The sequence below is a fragment of the Squalius cephalus genome (genome assembly GCF_949319135.1).
Source record: "Squalius cephalus genome assembly, chromosome: 17".
Lineage (NCBI taxonomy): Eukaryota > Metazoa > Chordata > Actinopteri > Cypriniformes > Leuciscidae > Squalius > Squalius cephalus.
The window spans coordinates 6,788,984-6,808,060 of NC_137138.1; the positions used below are offsets into that span (position 1 = coordinate 6,788,984).

Genomic DNA, 19,077 nt, shown 5'->3' on the forward strand with positions numbered 1-19,077 from the left:
AACGCGTTCAAAAGCAATTTCAAACCGTGTTTTTTGAGACTGTCTTTGGTTCACTGCAGTTTTAAAGAGAATATACTCAGAAATGGTGTTGGCATGAATTTGCACATAATTTTGTCTTAAAGCATATTAAAATCACCACATAGACATAAACAACATTTAAAACTTGATTTTTCAACACAGAGTGACTTTAAATAGTTTTATCAATCAGTACTTTTGCTTAGTTTGTATGCGGTCATGGTTTAGTCTACAGTCTTGCACAAAGTAGTCTGGCACTGCTGTTATCAACATTACTGCCGCAGGGTGGACGTGTTTAACACCACTAAAAATAGAAAACACTTTCCTTCTGATAAAGACATGCGTACAGGTCTAATGCTGTCTTACTTTTTGCTGTCATTAGATTCCTGGACTGTTAACCCATTAAAAAGCACATGTGAACGATGCTTGACACATGATATGGCAGGTGTGGAGCGTCGCCATGGTGACAGGTGGACGTGTACGGTGAGGCCTCTAGGGGGCGGGACTGAGCAAAGTTAGTCTCCTGAGAGAGTTCACACACACACACACACACACTCAGATATAGGTTACAGAGTACTGGCATCACAGACGACACAAAGACGCCTGTGTTCTCGCAGGAGTGAGAAATGCCGGGTGGTTTACAGTATTGCATGTGTTGTGGTTTCAGGGCCGGTACACAATAATCTGTATTAGTCAAGAGAAGCAGTTCTGAAGAACTGTTCAGCTATGATACAGGATGATTCACACATGATTGTGAAAGCCTGTGCTGCTTCCAGGACTAAACGTGATTCTCTGATTGGTGATGTTTTGAACAAGTTTATACACTAGGGCTTCCAAAGTTACATTTTAATATTCATTAAAGCTGCAGTCCATAACTTTTTTGGGTTAAAAATGATCCAAAAGAAATTTTGGAGCAAATACATAACCAGCCAGTGTTCAAAACTATCTGCTTGCCGTAGCTCGATTCAAAACGGTAAGCTTGTAATAATGTTTTTAATTCCAGTGGTACTGGTGGATTTCCGCGGGAAATTCGAGCATGTCTTTGCGTCATTACGTCACATCTGTACGCATAAAGAAGAGTCTCGGCTAGTAGGCTATGAGTGTGAGGATGTTGGTGGTTGAGATATAGCCAGAAAGATTCAAACGACAATCACCAGTGACACCTGAAGATTCATCCGTTGAAAAATGCGAAAGACTTAGGACTTCGGAGTGGCTACAGAAAAAAAGAGACTGCAACCGGGCCCATGCGAAAACAAGGACAAATATTGGAAGAGCATTAAATGTTGTCTTGATAAATTCAATAAATCAGGACTTTTTTTTTCTTTCTCTTGGCCCAGTCAGACCAGTTCAGATTTTTACTTGCCCATGCAACCTTATAAACAGTGCTTTAAGATTTTTTTAGGTAGGTCTAACAGGTAAGATATATAGAAATTGAGTTATCAAATAATGTAACACAAGCCAAAGGATGACGGAAAAAATGTATTCTGCGTTAATTGAATTAAATATTTTTAGTGCTTTAAACTGAAAAGATTAATCAAATGCGGTAACGCGATCATTTTGACAGCCCTTCTATATATATATATATATATATATATATATATATATATATATATATTCACACACACACATACACATATAAGTGTCAATGTAATCGATGACGTCAATTACGGAAATACGTCGATTTGTGTGGAATGCATTTTTTTTTTAAAGAATGAACAAATTAATTAATATATAAAAATAGGCTGTTTCCGAAAGTATTCTTCTGATTTCGAGAGTGAGTGTGAGTCTTTGGCATGGGGTGACAATGACATCAGACACTGCAATTTACACAGTGAGGTACACACACACACACACACACACACACACACACACACACACAAGGCCCCTCTCAGCCTGGATAATGCTCTTATAATGGGAGGCATTGTGTCACACCTGGTTTTGTGAGGACGGTGTTGGTGTCACGTTCACCCAGACTGACTCCAGATCAGAGGTGAAAGAACATGGGGAAATGCAAAAAGAGAGGGATTGTCATTCTCAGGTACAGAGAGGAAACAAGATGTTTGGGGGATATTGAGGGCAATCTCAAATCACGAAGCTGCAATCTGATTGGCTGCCTTTATGCAATTTCCGTAGAAATTGGCACAGGTGGAAAGGGGCACAGGTGTTTTTCAGTGTGGCAAAAACAAAAAGTTACATAGCTGCTACTTTGAGTGCAGAGGAATAAATAGTTGCTTGATTTGAACAGGTTTGTTGCATCAGTCTTTGAAAAGAGGAGACACTGACAAGTAAATTGGGTATATTTGAGTTCTGTGTTTTGATTGGCTCTTGGGGTGATATATCTCTCTATATAAATTCTTTAGGAATTAGGATTATGTTTATATCTTGCAAAGCTGCTGAAGTGATTGATTCCAAGGAAGAGCTAGATTTTCCAAAGTCTTTGAGATGCGTGTTGTTGAAGTTTCGAAAGATTTTCAAGTGTGTTTGAAACATTTAGTAACAAGAATTTATTCCGATTTCCCCCCACCCTCAAACATCACGTAACATACACTACAAACACTTCAGAAGAACAACATTTATTTGAAGTGGAAATCTTTTGTAACATTATAAATGTCTTTACTTTCACTTTTGATCAAAAGAATGCAGCCTTGCTGAAGAAAAGTATTAATGTCTTACAACAACAAAAAAACGTACTGACCCAAAACTTTTGAACGATGGTGTATACAGAATACAACGAAGCGTTGTCAGAAGAGCTCAGCAGTGGAAGAAGGAGGATGTTGATTTACATATGAGTCCAGAGGTCAAACATCGGTGGGAAGGAGGGAAAGAAAACACAAAGGAAAGCTCAACAATGCGAACACACACACACTCTTTGGTACTCCAGGTTTCCTTCAGTTTCTTTTCTCGTGGTCGTTTTCTGTGTTGACTCTGTTAAGCCTTGTGTGATCTCTCTAGCCTGTCAGAGTCAAGCCTCAAAAGACAGATCCAACAAGCCAATCTTAGTCAGAGCAACAGCCCCGCCGGGCCCGGCAACGGTCGCCGTGTGGCCTATGACATCATCGCCTCGCCATTCAGGAAGAGTTATACAAGAGAAAGGACTTGAGACTGTGTGTCAAAGGGGGAAGGTATCTGAGAAACGTCAGTTCTCACTGATGGTGAAGTGATGTGCAACTGCAAGAAAAAAAGATCAGACACTTTTATGAATAGACCAGACTCTATTGGGTCCAAATAATCGTGGAGATCTTTAGTTATGTCCAGCGGAAGCAAGCCTAAAGCCTCTTACAGCTGATTAACAACTTTTAAGAGCGTTCGTTCAAGCTCATGTGAATGCTTGGAGAGATCAGGTCCAGATTAGATGAAGGATACAGAGGTGTTTGCTGAATCAGCCAGGTATGTAAAACACATGAATGATTCACAGTGGCAGAAATAACCATTTGGTTAATGTGTTTGGGTTTTGTATGCAAATTTGGAAGTGGCAAGTTTTTATGGAGTAATCCTGTTCCAGAAGAAATTTTCATTGCACAGATGATACTCTTTCTTTAAGGTGAAGCATGTAATTGCTAGCCTGGTCCTACCAGACTCTCGTACATTTCATTTGGACAGAGAGTCTGGCCACTCTCCATTGACAAGCGTTAACTTCCTTGAAGGCGGGTACTCTGTTTGCTAACGTTTGGTCGTGACGTAACCCTACAACTCAAACTACTACTAGCACACAACCTCAACGTGATCATTCTCAGCCACTCCCTCTGTTCACTGATTGGGCCGGTAAAAATTTGCCTGGAGAAAACCCACGAATATACCGCAAACCCAGACGGAGTACTGAAGGAAAACGAAAATTGAGCGGAAGTACGTAGGAGGGCGGAGCCAGGCTATGTAACTGCACCGCTATTGGCACCTATCAGAATTGCTAAAATTTTCAAACAGGTTTCCCGAACACCCTAGTCTTTCATTGGTCGGAAAACAGGTAGTTTCACCCCAAACTCACACCATTTGTTGAGCTAATGCTTTTTCTAGAGTGCGGCAGTGATGACATATTTTTGTAGGCCAACCTGTTTAGTTTTCCTCATCAAGGTTCCCTCAACAAAAAGCTTAAAGGATTTTCCCAATGTCTTTTGGATTATTGCTGAAAATAAGCTCTGTGACCCACAAAATGTTATGTTTATTGCATGTTTTTTTTCATCATGATAATCTTACAAATGAACGCAACTTTTTTTAGGGGTGTCACGATTCCTCGATTAAATTCAAGTACTCGATTTAAAAAAAATCCTCGATTGCGATTTACCCGTGTCGAGTAACCGGCAAAATACCAGAAGTGGTGCATTCCACGGACAAGAAACCATGAACTGCATTATTAGACCGTTTTGTAAGGCTGCACAATGTATTAAAAAACATTCGGTAACACTTTATTTTACTGAGTCCTTGTTACATATGTTACATGTACTTACCATAGTAATAACAGTAAATGATGCATAATTACATGCAACTAACCCTCAACCAAATCCTAATCCTACCCTAACCCTATAGTAAGTACATGTAGTTGCTTAATATTACTCAGTACTTAAATATATAATTACACTGTAACAATGACACCTTAAAATAAAGTGTAACCAAACATTCTATAGCATGGTGCTATTGTAAATTCACATAGGCATATATGCCCCGCAGGTTTATATATATATATATATATATATATATATATATGCGCTTTATTTGCATGCATGTAGGTTACTTTCATGCATCTCAGAGTGGCTTCGTTCACAGTAAATGATGCTCCACATGAACTGTTATCATTTACATGCGTGGAGCGCGTTCTCCATCTCTGCATCTCTGAGACTCCATCTCTGCATATTCTGTGCATTTGGGTAGCTTATAACGTTCATCTAACATTCATCATTTATAAGGTGAATCTTTTATAAACCTACATCAACACAGGAGAATATATCAATATGTTTCTAACCGTTCATCGCGAAGTGTAACAACACCAGGCCGTTGGCACCCTCTGCAGGCATTTGTTATAATACATAATTTACAAAAGATGATTGTTTATATAATGTATTTTAACAATGTTGTTCTATGAAACTGTCATGGGTGGTTGCAGGAAGACAGAACAAGATGAAGTTTTAATGATGATCAAAATACAAGACAGCAGAACAGGCAGGAACACACACTATTTACAACAGAGATCAGGCAAAGACTGACTGAACAGACAGAACTTAAATCCAAACACAATGACAATGATTAACGAAACACAGGTGTTACAGATAACGATGATTGACTAAACACAGGTGATACAGCTGAACTGATAATGACAGTGAAGATGACACGTCTGATGACAGCCCAATACAATTGGCAGAAGTTAAAAGCTAAACGTAAGCTGTAAACAAACTACACTTTCGTCACCCCTTTATTTAAAGGTACATTATGTAATTTTTGCCCTCTAGTGGTTAAAACAAAAATGCATGCATTTTGTGGAAGAACATTGTTTTGGTCTCTCTCTCTTTTTTTTCTCTTTAATAACCTGGTTTATGAGGGTGATAGAGAGAAATAAACCTTTCTTACCACTAAAACAGATAGTCAGTCTCAACGTGACACTCAGGAGCAATGTAAATATTTAACAATGTCTTGTTAAATGATGCTTATGTGCCAAGAGCCTCCACCTAACACCTGCCTGCTTCTCTCGGTCTCTGCTTTCTCCTCTCTCACCTCATTGGAAGACTAATTACAGTCATAAGAAACACAAGATATGTCCTGAATGGACTACCATCTTATACTGCATAGTGCATAGTATACGCTCTATTCTGCCTACTACATTTAAAAGAATTTGTATGTGGAAGATAACGCATTCTGCAACAATAAGCGCTAGTTTGCTACATTGCTGTCATGTAAATTTGTACTGTATGTTTATTTCAGCAGGGGTGTTTAGTTATCATCTTGGGAGGGGAAAAACAAATATTTTGAATTTTTATCACGTCTCAAATGTTAAACGCTCAGATCAAATAAGGATGTTAAAACAGAATTGAAGGCGTTCTGGGAAATTTACCAGTGAATGCATTAGTTAGTTTTTATGGCTGTACACCTAAATAAAAAATTGGTGTAGGAACAATTCTCAGAAATTGATACCAAACTTCACAAATACTTGCAAGTAACACTGAAATAAACATGAAATTTTGAGATAGAAAGATTTACATTGCATTTTCATGTAAAGACATATTCAGTAATCTTTAATTACAACTTTGTGAACAACTTACAGTGTAGCATTGCTCCTTTAAGGAGGATGAATTTAGAGGAAACATTTCTTTTCCAAGACGATTTTAGCTTGCTGACATTCCAACAGTAAAGGGTTAGTTAGGTAAACTGTCATTAATTACTGCGCAAGACTTTCGTTCATCTTCAGATCACAAATGAAGATCCTTTTGATAAAATCTGAGATATTTCTGTCGCTCCATTGACAGCTACAACTTTGACGCTTCAGAAAGTTAATGGATAGGTCGCAAAACTAGTCCATAATGAATTGAGCTGCTTAGTCCAAATTTTCTGAAGATACTCGATTGCTTTATATGATGAACAGATTTAATTTATTTTTTATTTACATATAAACAGCGATCATCAAACATAAACAGAAGCTCAACCGAACCTGCTTGATGCGCAAGAACAAACCTCATTGGTTCTTGCGAAAGCTCAAAAGCGCTGCGTAACACGAGAATGAACCTCATTGGTTCTTGTGGAAAATCTAATTTAATCTCTTTTAAGCTCAAGGCCTAAAATGAATGAAATATCTATAAACTCACTACTTAAACTCACCAATTGAAAATCGTTGTTGGTTGTCTATTGCAAACACAGTCACATTCGGCAAAAATGCTACCTGACTGGTCCAGAGATGTGCCGCAGATTTGCCTGTCCTGTGAAACACAACCAAAGCCTTCAGGTGTGTGTGTGTGTGTGTGTGTGTGTGTGTGTGAGACCTGGCCTGTATGACATTGATCGTGAAGCCACAGTAAAGTAAGATTTAATTATGTCCACTCTGTGTTTAATCAAACATTTGCATGTGTGCATGCATGAAGGGCGGGTAATGGTTTAATAAGACATGATGCAGTTGGTGAGGTTCTACCTGACCACACACACACACACACACACACACACACACACAGACAGACATGTATCCAACTGCACATCGGGACATCTGAACCTTAGCACACACCTGAAACTGATCACATGCTAATGTGAACCTGGACCTGTTTTATTATAGGCTGGTCGGGGCATTAGGTACTAGCAGACACCTTTGGTTTGTTTATATCAACACAGGGAAATGGATCAGTATTATTATGGCAGCTATACAGCTTGTTGCATAACGCGTTTCGGTGCACTCTGCCAGACCACTATACAAATGAGATTGGGATAGGGAGAGAGAGAGAGACACTGGCTTATAAAATTAAACAAACAGTGTTTACTGTGTGGCCTTTTATTTGACCTGTTGATGAGACTGTCAGAAACAGTGAGAAATAGAAAGAGAGATGGAGAAAAACTCTAATTGAGCCCAATGGTTGTGGGTTTGTACAAGGCATTGGCTGTTTGTTTGGTCTGTCTATCTGTCTGTCCATCTATCCATCTATCTATCTATCATTAAATATGTTCTTATCGGCTGTAATTCTGTTGCTTCACATAGCAGTTTGCTTTCAGAGAGGGAAAACGTATGCATGATGCTGGAAAGTGTCTAAATAGGTCACATTGTCAGAGTCACATTACTGCGGCATCTGATGCAAAGATCTCAGTCTTTAATTTGAGCTTTTCTAGCTAACAGACCCAGATGCCATTTATTGCGTTTTACTCGCATCTGTGATGTGAACACCCTCCTCCACCCACATACAAGCACATTTGTAGCCGGTAACACCCCCTCGTTTGGACTGAATGCTTTGTGGTGGTCAAGGTTTGTATGTTTCTATGGTGACGGTCAGCTCACCACACACAGATGCAAGGCGCAGGAGTCAAAACAGGTGTGGAATAGGACGGGTTTTCCTTATTCCCACCTGTTAGAGCAATTCAAGAGCCTTTCCTGATATTGCCACCCACCTGCCCTTTTATATATATATATGAAAGGACAGGCAGGTGCCACTATTATTTTTGAAAGGAAGTCTCTTATACTCATCATTGCTGCATTTATTTGATCAAAAATACTGTAACAATTGTAATTTTGTTAAGTATTATTACAACGAAAACAACTAAAAACCCTGTATGCCAGGCCAGTAGTTGCCGAGGTCTGAATTCGAATGAGTTGGTGATGTTAGAATAGCGGTGCAGTAAATCTACACTTTGCTGGAGAAGCGTTAATTAACAGTATATTGAGCAGCACAAACACAGTCCTGTAGACCACCATTGTTGTTTTGGTTGCGCATGCATATGGACTGAACACGTTTTACACATGTGCATGATGTCACTGTTTTCACAAATCCACATTTTTGTAGTTTACACAGAGACGATAGCTTGCACTTGGAAACCTGTTTTCAAAATTGCAGTTTGCATTTGCAGGTCCCCAAAACACCGTTGTCGTGTAAATGAATGTCCAAAATGCATAAATTGTATATAAACTGTGATGGAAGGTGAAAATGAGGACATGAACTCAGATGTGAAACTGGTTGAGTCACCACAGGTAAAAATATTTAAATGTCCATTAGCATGAGCTTGAATGAGGAAAAGTGAGGGACAAGAAAGAGGTAGAACGAGAGAGAGAGAGAGAGAGAGAGAGAGAGAGAGAGAGAGAGAGAGAGAGAGAGAGAGAGAGAGAGAGAGAGAGAGAGAGAGAGAGAGAGAGAGAGCCTGAAGGCAGGACGAGAGGAACCTGCTCTGTGACATCACCCTGCGGCTCCTCTGATTGGCTGAGAGGACGCAGTGGTTTGCCTCTGATGTGTCACCCGTGTTTGAGAGCGAGCAACAGAGAGATGTTGTTCTTCCCTTGCTAGTGTGAGTCCGTGTGCAGTATGTGGAGTCAGTCTCTTTTAAACCTCGATGAGTGAAGTTGGGATTTATTTCCTGTTGCTCTGGATGTCTGACTGCAGGTTTGTTTAGGTCTGTGCTCGGACAGACACTTCATCAGCGTGACAGGTACTGTAATCCCATTCACATACATGCATTTAAAACGGGTAGAAGTTGTGTTTCTATCATCTCTGTGTTTATATAATCTCACTGCTGTGTCTAACAATGTGTCTTTGTTTGGAATAAAGCACACTACAGTTATATATCATTATATAAATAGGTTGCTGGCAAGCGACAGCAGTGACTCAATCGAAACCTGTTTAAAACAACATTTTTCTAATTACTATGCATGCCATTTTTATGACCTTATTAATTCTGTGATTACATGGAATATTTGTACCATAAAAGTGTCATTAGTCACTTTGTATGACTATTAAGTGAGCTGTCAAAAGACACCGGTTACAGCATCTAAAAAATATGCATTTCCTTAAGTTTAACCTTGATCTTGGGAAACAAAAGTTCATCTGCATGTTATATATCAACTAGCCCACAATTTGTTGAACTAGTGAAGCTTCCAGGTGCGTTTGGTTGGATATTTAACAGATCACTAATATTGCATATATGAATGAGATCATGTTGTGATGGCTCTGAGTTTGGTTACTGTGAGAAAGTTGTTTTGTTTTGCATAGAATTGCATATGAACTCCCTGTTTCCATATGCAAATGAAAGGCTTGTCTGTGTTGAGTTTGTGTTGAATAGACTGCGGAAAATGATTTACTGATAGAAAAATGAAATGCTGCTGTTCGTTACTGTTTTCAGCTCAGTTTCTAGGTTTAATGGTTGTGTTTGGTAAGGTAAAAGGCATGCATTTATTTATTTATACAGCAATGTATACAATACAGATTGTTTTAAAAGCACCTTCACGTTAAACAGGAGTGTTAATGTTGTCATTATTCAGTTCAACTTAGTTCAATGTTGTTTCAGTTCAGATCAATAACAGTGTCAATGTTGCAAAATTCATAAATTCAAGTTATCATCAGACATTATTCTCATTGCTTTTGTGTTTGATAAATACTGCTCAGATACATTTATGTAATCTGATCTCTTTTATTCTTTTTAAAAAGTAATATTTATCATCCTTTTAAAGGCACAGTATGTAAGTTTTGCCGCTAGAGGTCGCTATTTCAAAACCGTAACAGTTGGCCGCTGCCGATTCTTTCGTTTTGTTGTTTATTTTTATTTTACGATTAAAGTTACGTTTACCACTTCCCACCTCCTTCTTCCCTGAACTTGAACTTTGTTACAGTTTTGTTTGATCACTTAAATTCACATTAAGCGGTGGGAATCTTTTGGTACCTCACGATTTGATTCATATCGATTCTTGAGGTCACGATTCAATTCTCGATTTTGAATCAAATTTCGATTCGATATATGCATTGTTTTGTGTTACTTTTGATATTTGACTGTGGTAGAAGTTTAATTGGTCTTGAAGTAAAAAATCCCACTGAATTAAATGTGAACCTTGAAATTTATTTAATTTTTCTTCCCATATTAGTCAACCAAATATTATTATTGAGCTGACTGCAATCATTACACACATGACTGGCAGTCTTCTGTAATAAATCAAGGAAGGCAATTTTATGTTTTATTTTAAAAATAGGAATAAAGAAGCAAATTACAAACAATAGGACAAATAAAATAGAAAACATTTACAAATGAAATAAACTATGTTTTTCAGGTACAGTAGCCTATAGGCTTGTTTAACATTAAGAAATACAGAAATTGAATAATCAAATGTAAATTAAACACTGTATAGTCTTCACTGTATGAATTAAATATAAATTGATTCATATTAAAGATAAAAAAAGTGATTCAGTCAAAAGCAGTGAGTGATTTATTTTTATTTTAAATGAACATGAATGAAACAGATGGCAACAGTTTATGAGGCTGCTGTCCCTTCCAGAATGAATGCATGAATCTTATTTACTGTTACACACTTGATTTTCACGCGATGTGCATTTTGACAAGTGTGTATATTTGATCGTGCAAGTGCAATGAACTGAACTGAGTGAAATTGGGATTGCATGCATCTGAGAGGCGGCATCTGTGCTCTCGCTTCAGCTGTGTCCTTCAGCGTGCTACTCGAGTCCTTTTCCGCAGCTTATTGTGATTAATAACACTCTAACCTGTCAATAACTTCAAGCAGTACTGTGTAGTAGTCGACTAGAAAGAACCTAAGAGATTTCTGTTAAAACGGTGTCGTGTTAGCGCCCCCTAATTTAATAACTAATGATCATTGCGACGGAAGTGAATCAATCAAATTAACTTTATCTGGACAATAACTTTATTCTAGAGCTGCTGTAAAGCCAAAACAATCTCTGTTACTTTAATTTCCTATTATCAATGTAAAGCCGCTTTGGAACGATCTACATTGTTAAAAGCGCTATATAAATGAAGATGACTTGACTTGACTAGTGGTCGTTCATTTTAGTGATTAGTCGACTAATCGTGCATGTACATTAATAAGCCATAAATCATCATAATAATGAGCCTTTAATTGCCCATATATAACACATAGCCTAATCAGTGCTCAAACGCACACATAAAGCTTGCCACAACATTTGCTCACCTGTCTAATAAAACACTATATATAAAAGCATATTTGGTTTCTACGGAAGTAAAACCGGAAATCGAGGGTAACGCGGGGATGATGTCACTGACAGGCGACGGGCCGTTACACTGGATAACATTTTTGGATTTCTCTGGATTTTAAACTTTGTTGGAAACATTTGGGATAATGTAAGTACACAAGTCAACAAAATATATAAAAAGAAATTAGTGGTTTTTTGATATTTTATTCCAACATTTTTACATATTGTGCCTTTTTAAGGAGTGTTGTTTTTTTTATTAGCTGTAGTAGCTGTTTATTTATAGTGTAGCTAACTATGTTTTCAAATGGGTAGCTTGATTGATAAGACAAAAACACCATTTGGAAAATGGATTCATGATGTGCTCGCTTATCATATACATTTTGAACACAAAAAAAGGTTATGGACTGTTGCTTTAATTAGCATATGACTGTGTTTGGAGCAGCGTAATGTAGATTATTGCCGTGCACGTTTGTTTGACTCGTCTGGAACGATGTGTTTTGCACCTGCATCTAGATCCAAAATTCATGAGGTTTATTGTCCATAGACGAGAGAACGCAAAAACACTGCATAATGAACGGCACGATGCTCCGAAAAGCACAAGTTAATACTGTCTGGCATGTAGGAATGAGGATTGTTTTTATGATTTTACGTTGTTTTAAGCTGCTGTAACCACAGCAAGAGAAAGGCTAGAAGATGGAGCCAATGCAGGATAAAGGAAGAGGTGTTCATCCAGAATGCAGTAAAGTCAGGTTACCGTGTTTGTTTTTTAGAGGGAGTCACTGAAGGTCAGCGTGTTTGGTTGTCACTTAATTTATTTGCCAAGCTTTGTTGAACTTCTGGTGTGGCTTCAAAGTGTAAAGAGCGCTTAATCCCCAAAGTGAATATTCCATGTAAAGCTCCTGTTGTTTTTATCATCTCTTATTTTTCATCTGTATCCCTTTGTTCTCTTCCTCTGCCAGAGTATTTTGTCTCTTCCTGTTCTCCGCTGATATCGGGTTCCTGGTTTTTTCTTTCATTCGGGGGTTGTGTTCAGTGACCGAGGGCAGGCATGCAGGGGAGATGAACTGAAACGATGCTCAGAAGATTCAAACAAGATGTTCCTATTTTATGATGAAAATTGGTCTCTTTCGCTAATCATTCGTAAAACTTTTGCATAAACATTTTCATGCATGAATTTGCACTTAAATTTAGGAGACAATTTAAAGCTAATTCAAATCAATTAAATTGAAGAAAAAAAAAGTGACCATACAGTAACACTGGGCTAGTTTATATACCTGATAAATATAATTATATTAATAGCAGTGTATTATGATCATTGTTAATTGTTGATGATTCCTGATAGTATTCAATTTTACTATGATTATATTATAACTAGATAAGGTTCGTCAAGACCAATTTTTATGCTGGCCTGAGAAAGCCTGACCAGAAAGTTTGAATTAGTTTTAATATTCTATTATAATTAGAAGATTATTTTATCATAATAATAATAATTATTATTATAAATTGCTGATTAATCCAGATTATTCCATTTCTAGGAATTGAATAACTAGTTGACCCTACAGTAATTGACATAATTCTGCATCTTTCTTCATAGTTTTTTGGGATAATCTGGATTTAAATTTGAATGATGATGAGAACAAATTCATGTTTGCACAAACTTTTTGTGAATCCACTGTAAATTTTCAACACTTTTTATACCGTAATGGGTGAATGAGACCCCATGTGAATGGTTCATGCTGTGCACGGGTTGCCACCACAATGCAAGTTTTGTTTATCGTGTCGCTATGCAGTTGCTAGGTTATTCTGATTGGCTGTCTCATGTAAAAAAAACAAAAACATTATGTTAGACACTGTTTTGCATAAGCTTTCAGATTATATTGATTGTGTTTATCGGATACATAGGTCAGCTCTTCATCTTTGTATTGTTTAGGGAGAAGAGATGATACACAAGAGCAAATAACCTGAGAAGCACTAATATCAGATTTTTAGTTGCACATGTAAATACCAGCATTATTAAAGTAAACAAAGTAATCATATTTGACTCTTCTGTCATTCTTTTTTCTTCACGTGATGGTGACGTCTGTCAAAACAAATTCTTTCATTTCTTTGTTCTTTCTCTCGGCATTCGTTCTCTTGGCTGTTGATGGCATTCCTGCAGCGGGTCAAGCTGGTTTAGCTTTAACACTTTCACAGAATCTGTAAATGCATGTGAAGGGTGTGTTCAAGGAGAACGGCATGTTTTAAAGGGAACGTCCCCTTGTTTGCCAGATTTGAAGTATCGTATTTGAAAGTGCCGTTTTATATGGTTAATGTTTTCAGAACACTTTCTAATGTGCATGTTGAAAATGCATTTAGTAGTTTTTTTGTGGAAAAAAACTTTATTAACGTTATACAAATGTCAGTAGACCTGGAAGATTTTAATACGAGCCGTTCATTCATAAATAGAATACGTAAGATCGCAGTGAAATTATAAAAAGACAAAAGACAACGAGTGCAGCGCTGAAAAGGGGCGGGGCTACATAAGGTCTATAGAGATCGTTTGACTTGTTATTTGATATATATATATGCATCAATGTGTATATGTATACATCATTGTATATGTGTCTGAGATATATAAACATATACATGCACCTGCAGATGTGCAGTATATCTGATGTGCAGACTATTCCCATTACAATTGCATTTTAATTGCTAAAATGTTCAGATATAAATAAAAGCATTGCATTTTGCCTCCGTTTACCATGTTTAAATCTATTCTGCAGAATTCCATGTAGTTCTCTACAAAAATCAGTGGAGAAAATGTGGAAAAAGGCACCGGTTTCTAAGTTTTATCCGAATAACAATAGGAAAACGTTTTTTTGGCAACTTTTTAAGTACCTCCGATCTTCCAGTCTTATGATAGATCAGGGTGGGACAAGCGCTGGTGGTCTTCTTCGACCCCCTCTAAGCGACTGTCTCTGTTCAGTAACGCGCTTGTTCATCTTGTGCTCTGTGAAGAGTTCGGCTGTACTCAGCGTTTATTATTGCGTGGCTGATTGATGTTGTGGTTGGGTGCGTTTCACTCGAGACGCATATAAACAAGAGAAGAGGTCAGATCTGTGAGGAAAGGGTCAAGCGTGTGGGTGGCATGGAATATTTACACACACACACACACACACACACACACACACACACACACACACACACACACACACACACACACAGACAACAACAGCCATGTGGAATTTTAACTCCTCTGTGTATTTACTGGTCAGTGAAAGTATTTTTCCTTTGTATGAAAGTTCAAAACAGCCATTTATTTAAAAGATATCTAGCAAAAATCAACACTCTTGGAGAAATTTGACCCTTACTGTCCAGAAATCAAAAGAGCCCATCCTCAAATGTGATTTATGTATGGTCCCCTACATATTTGTTTGATGAATAGAAACTTTTATGCACCCTTGAACGGCTTTTGAACGTAGGTGTATCTCTGAGCAGCATTGTGGGTTTACAGGAAGTTGCATGGTGGTCACGTCTCTATGGTGATCACTAAGGTCCTCCAGGGGGCAGGTATGCAAGGAATGCTGGGGCATTTGAGCAGAGGAGTTTAGAGATGCAGACGCTGGGATCTAAATCATGGATTGTTAATGTGTTGATCAGAGATGTTATATCAAGACTCGGCGCTCCTATAAATGTCCGTACATTTCACAGGCCACTTGAAGTGATTAATAGAGATATAATTAGAATGTGTTTTCTGAAATGACTCCGAGCCAATGCATACTTGCAGCAGTCGGGCCAAACACACCCTTTTTGAAGAGAGAGTGATAAATCAAGCTTTAAAAAAGAAAGAACATTTAAAACAGGTATGTGAATGCTGTTCACTTTTAAAGGGATAGCATTTTCTCACTCTCATGTCAAAGCTGCTCTATTCACACAATCAATCATATTTTATATCTTTCTTTTTTTTTTTATGTCCAATGCTGGAAAGAAAGAAAGTCATACTGGTTTTGGGATGACGTGAGGGTGAGAATTTTAGTTTTTAGACTCTTTGTCTCTTTAAGTGAATGTTTATGCTGGGTTTGTTTGGAGTGTCTTTGTGCTGTCTTTTATTAGCTGTGTGTTAAACCTTTCAAAAAGCCTTTAAAAAGGGAGTGATGACACAGTCCCTAACTATAGGAATGCTGTGTCAACATTACATGCGTTTCTCTCGCACCATTCCTTAGTGAGATGGGAGGGCTGCTGTTTTGCTGTCTAAGCTCTTGTAGTTGCAGCGTATTAAATAGTCTCAAAGCACTTGCCACACGAAATGCTTTGTAATATTTTTTTTCTACAACGAATAAACATTCAGTTTCTAAAAAAAAAAAATAAGGGGTTAGATTTGTTTTGCTCTGTTTTGAAAGAGATTAATACTTTTATTCAGCAAGGATGCATTAAATTGATCAAAAGCGACAGTAAAACTTATAATGTTACAAAAGATTTCTATTTCTAATCAATTCTGTTTTTTTTTTTTTTGTGAACCTCTTTTTATTATTATTTACAGGGCAAGGTTTTCATGAAGAAAAAAAAAGAGAAAGAAACACCCTCCCATTACAACACGAGAGCCATAAAGGAACATTCACACCCATTTAAAAAATATATAATAATAAATAAATGAATAATAAAAAAAGGGAATCCAATGCTGTTCTTTTGACATTTCTGTTCATCAAAGAATCCTGAAATTGTTTTATTATTTTCCACAAAAATAAGCAGCATAACTGTTTTTAACAGTAGCTATGTTTAGCAAAGTTGCGAATTTAACTTGTGCGCAAAATTGGAATATCGCTTAATACATTTGTGAATAAAGCAGGTTACGCAGTGAAATATTTACATACATATTAACGGCGGGTCTATTCGCACTGGATTAGTATTACCTGAGCTAATTTTTCCGGACCTTTTTACTGAAGGTAAAAGTCGCTGTAATCTGTACTGACATTGTCCGTAATGATTACTGAGATGCACATTCGGACAAAACTAAAATCACAGAGAAGCTCTGGTAATAATTACTTTACCCCACCTCTCCATGTTAAACTAGTCCCGTCCGAACAGGGCTAAATAATTGAGTTTTTTGTTGTGCATCGAGGAATTTATTCGATAAATGTTTCCATAGCAATGTATGTGCAGGTCTTCTTATCATATAAAAAATGTATCCGTCTCAATTAAGCGCATTTTTTATGCGCATCTTTGCATTTCCATCTATCACATTTTTTATATGATATCCAAAAATGTGCATAAAAATAGGTGGATGAAACATAGCTAGTGATAATAATAACAAGAAGAAGAAAGGAGATGATATCTATCTCTCTCATGATAAATATAAATGCGTTTACATCATGTATGAAATAAAACTAATATGCAATGTATATATTGTTTTATTATTTTCCACAAAAATAAGCAGCATAACTGTTTTCAGCAGTAGCTATGTTTCCATGTTACCATGTTTAGTATGTTACTTTTACTTCAGAGCAGTGTGCAGTAGGCTTGGCTTCTCTATATCCTGTCCTTCAGGTTAATAGAAACTCTCTGTGTGTGACATCCATGTGAGCATGTGGTGAATGGACCGGCCGGTGCCTCCTTTGTCAAATACGGCCACTACAACACAGCTTTTGAACGGAGTCAATCCCAAACGTGCACACAATACACTCACGTGGACTTTTTAAATGAATTCTCACTCTCTGACCAACATTGATTCTCCAAATTCCAAAAATACATAATCTAAAGACATACAGACACGCATCATCTACAAAGTAACCAATGAGCTTATACTGTCTAGACTAGGGATGTGCAAAATTACATATTTTCACATTCAACTAGTCAAGCCCTGTTTAGTCATGTCCATCGCATGCATTTCTTAGGGAGCATTCACATACGATGCAGGCGTCTTGACACACTTTTTGTTGACGGGTTTTTAACTTAATGAGCTCATGGTTGTGATGTCATAATCATGACAATCTTTCAACAAGTTCAAAGATGTTCTGGCTGAACTGAGCAGGACGTTTTGATTAGTTACGGAAATTTGATCATGTTTTGTTTTATTTGGAAAAAAGCTGTTCTGTTTTCCACGATGCAAGCACTTTAATTGTCTGCGATTTTATAAAGAGTGAATTTCTAACCTAAACTTTTGTTTGTGTTTGTAGAGAGTGTTGTCCAGGCCCTTGCTGTTCTGACCGGCGTCCTCTCAGTCCTTCCAGAGACAGCAGATGCAGCGGAGGAGTGAAACTACGCATCAAAAACAGGTGTGAAGTTAAATATCTTTGTATTCGGTCATGCCAGATTGCATCTGCACCAGTGTTTTATTAATAATAGTTTGAATTTAGTATAATTCCATATTTCCATATTTATTTTGGCTAAAATAGTAAAAAAAGAAAAAAAATATATATATATATTGTAATGAGTAATATTTACTTGGACACTTGCTGAAATGAATCAAGTTTAGGTTTTTCATATTTTATTTAGGGATGTCACTAACGATTATTTTGGTAATCGAGTAATTGGTCGATTATTTTGTCAAATAATCGATTAATCTGATTTTTTTTTTTTTTTTTTTTTTTAAATAGACCCAAGCCTTTAAAAGGCTTAAATTGACTTAAAATACATGTATAATAACAATGAGGCAATATTGATTGGTTCAAATAAAATATCAAAAGCAAGTAATCATATGGTTTTATAGAACAACACTGTTAAAATACATAATATACATATTATAAACATTAAACATAATAATTAATTTAGTTTCTCTAAATAACTCTGCCTGCTGTTGTAATTTAGTCTCTCACGATAGAGCCCCTTTCCTTTCGCTTCCTCCTTCTCCATTTATTCCCAAGAAACTGCGCCATATCGCAAAATGCAAACAAATATCAAGCTGCTCTCTCTCTGCCGCTATTTCTTTCTGTCTCACTGTTGAAGTAACCATGGCAATGGATAGAGTATCCTGCCAAGATGGCGGCGCCTTCCCGAAATGTCACATTTGCATTCTCTTTAGCACTATGTTTTACTTTTATCGATCTTTTTGCAGCTTTTCTCTCTCTTAATGTATTTCTATAGAGAGAGGAGATGGAAGGATGTTGATCCATTTATTACTTAAAGCGCATATCTTAACATATCTCAATCAGCATGCGTACAGTTTTCTATTGACTTAAAACATTCTGAGTTTTGATATTTTCAGATAATGACTGTTGTCAATAACAACGCCGCTGTATAACAAACTACTTTATACAAACCGCAACTGGCGCCATCTTGCGTCCACTTAGCGATTGTATTGAAATTACCTACTTGTCTTGTTGCCAGGACGATTGTTTTATACATTGTAATGGATTATAAAGTAACAAGATGGATTTACATTATCCCTTGAATCTTAGGACCTTTATTACAAACAAAACAGATAATAGAAAGATATATTTTGTCTATATAATACAAATAATAGGATTTTGAG

The 19,077-nt window shown here is 37.0% G+C and overlaps 1 protein-coding gene across 2 annotated transcripts in view; it reads left to right on the plus strand.

Moving 5' to 3' along the window:
• shroom3 (shroom family member 3) overlaps window positions 1–19,077 on the plus strand; it is a 72,192-nt gene that overhangs the window by 18,259 nt on the left and 34,856 nt on the right. Inside the window, exons 1-2 of one of the 2 annotated variants that reach the window (XM_079847728.1) lie at window positions 8,965–9,108; window positions 17,783–17,881. Coding sequence is in view for 1 of the 2 variants with exons in the window: in XM_079847727.1 (XP_079703853.1) it covers window positions 17,783–17,881 (99 nt within the window). In the remaining variant the exon portion in view is untranslated. Of the gene's footprint in view, window positions 1–8,964; window positions 9,109–17,782; window positions 17,882–19,077 lie in introns of those variants that run through there. The other variant, XM_079847727.1, reaches the window with a different exon arrangement.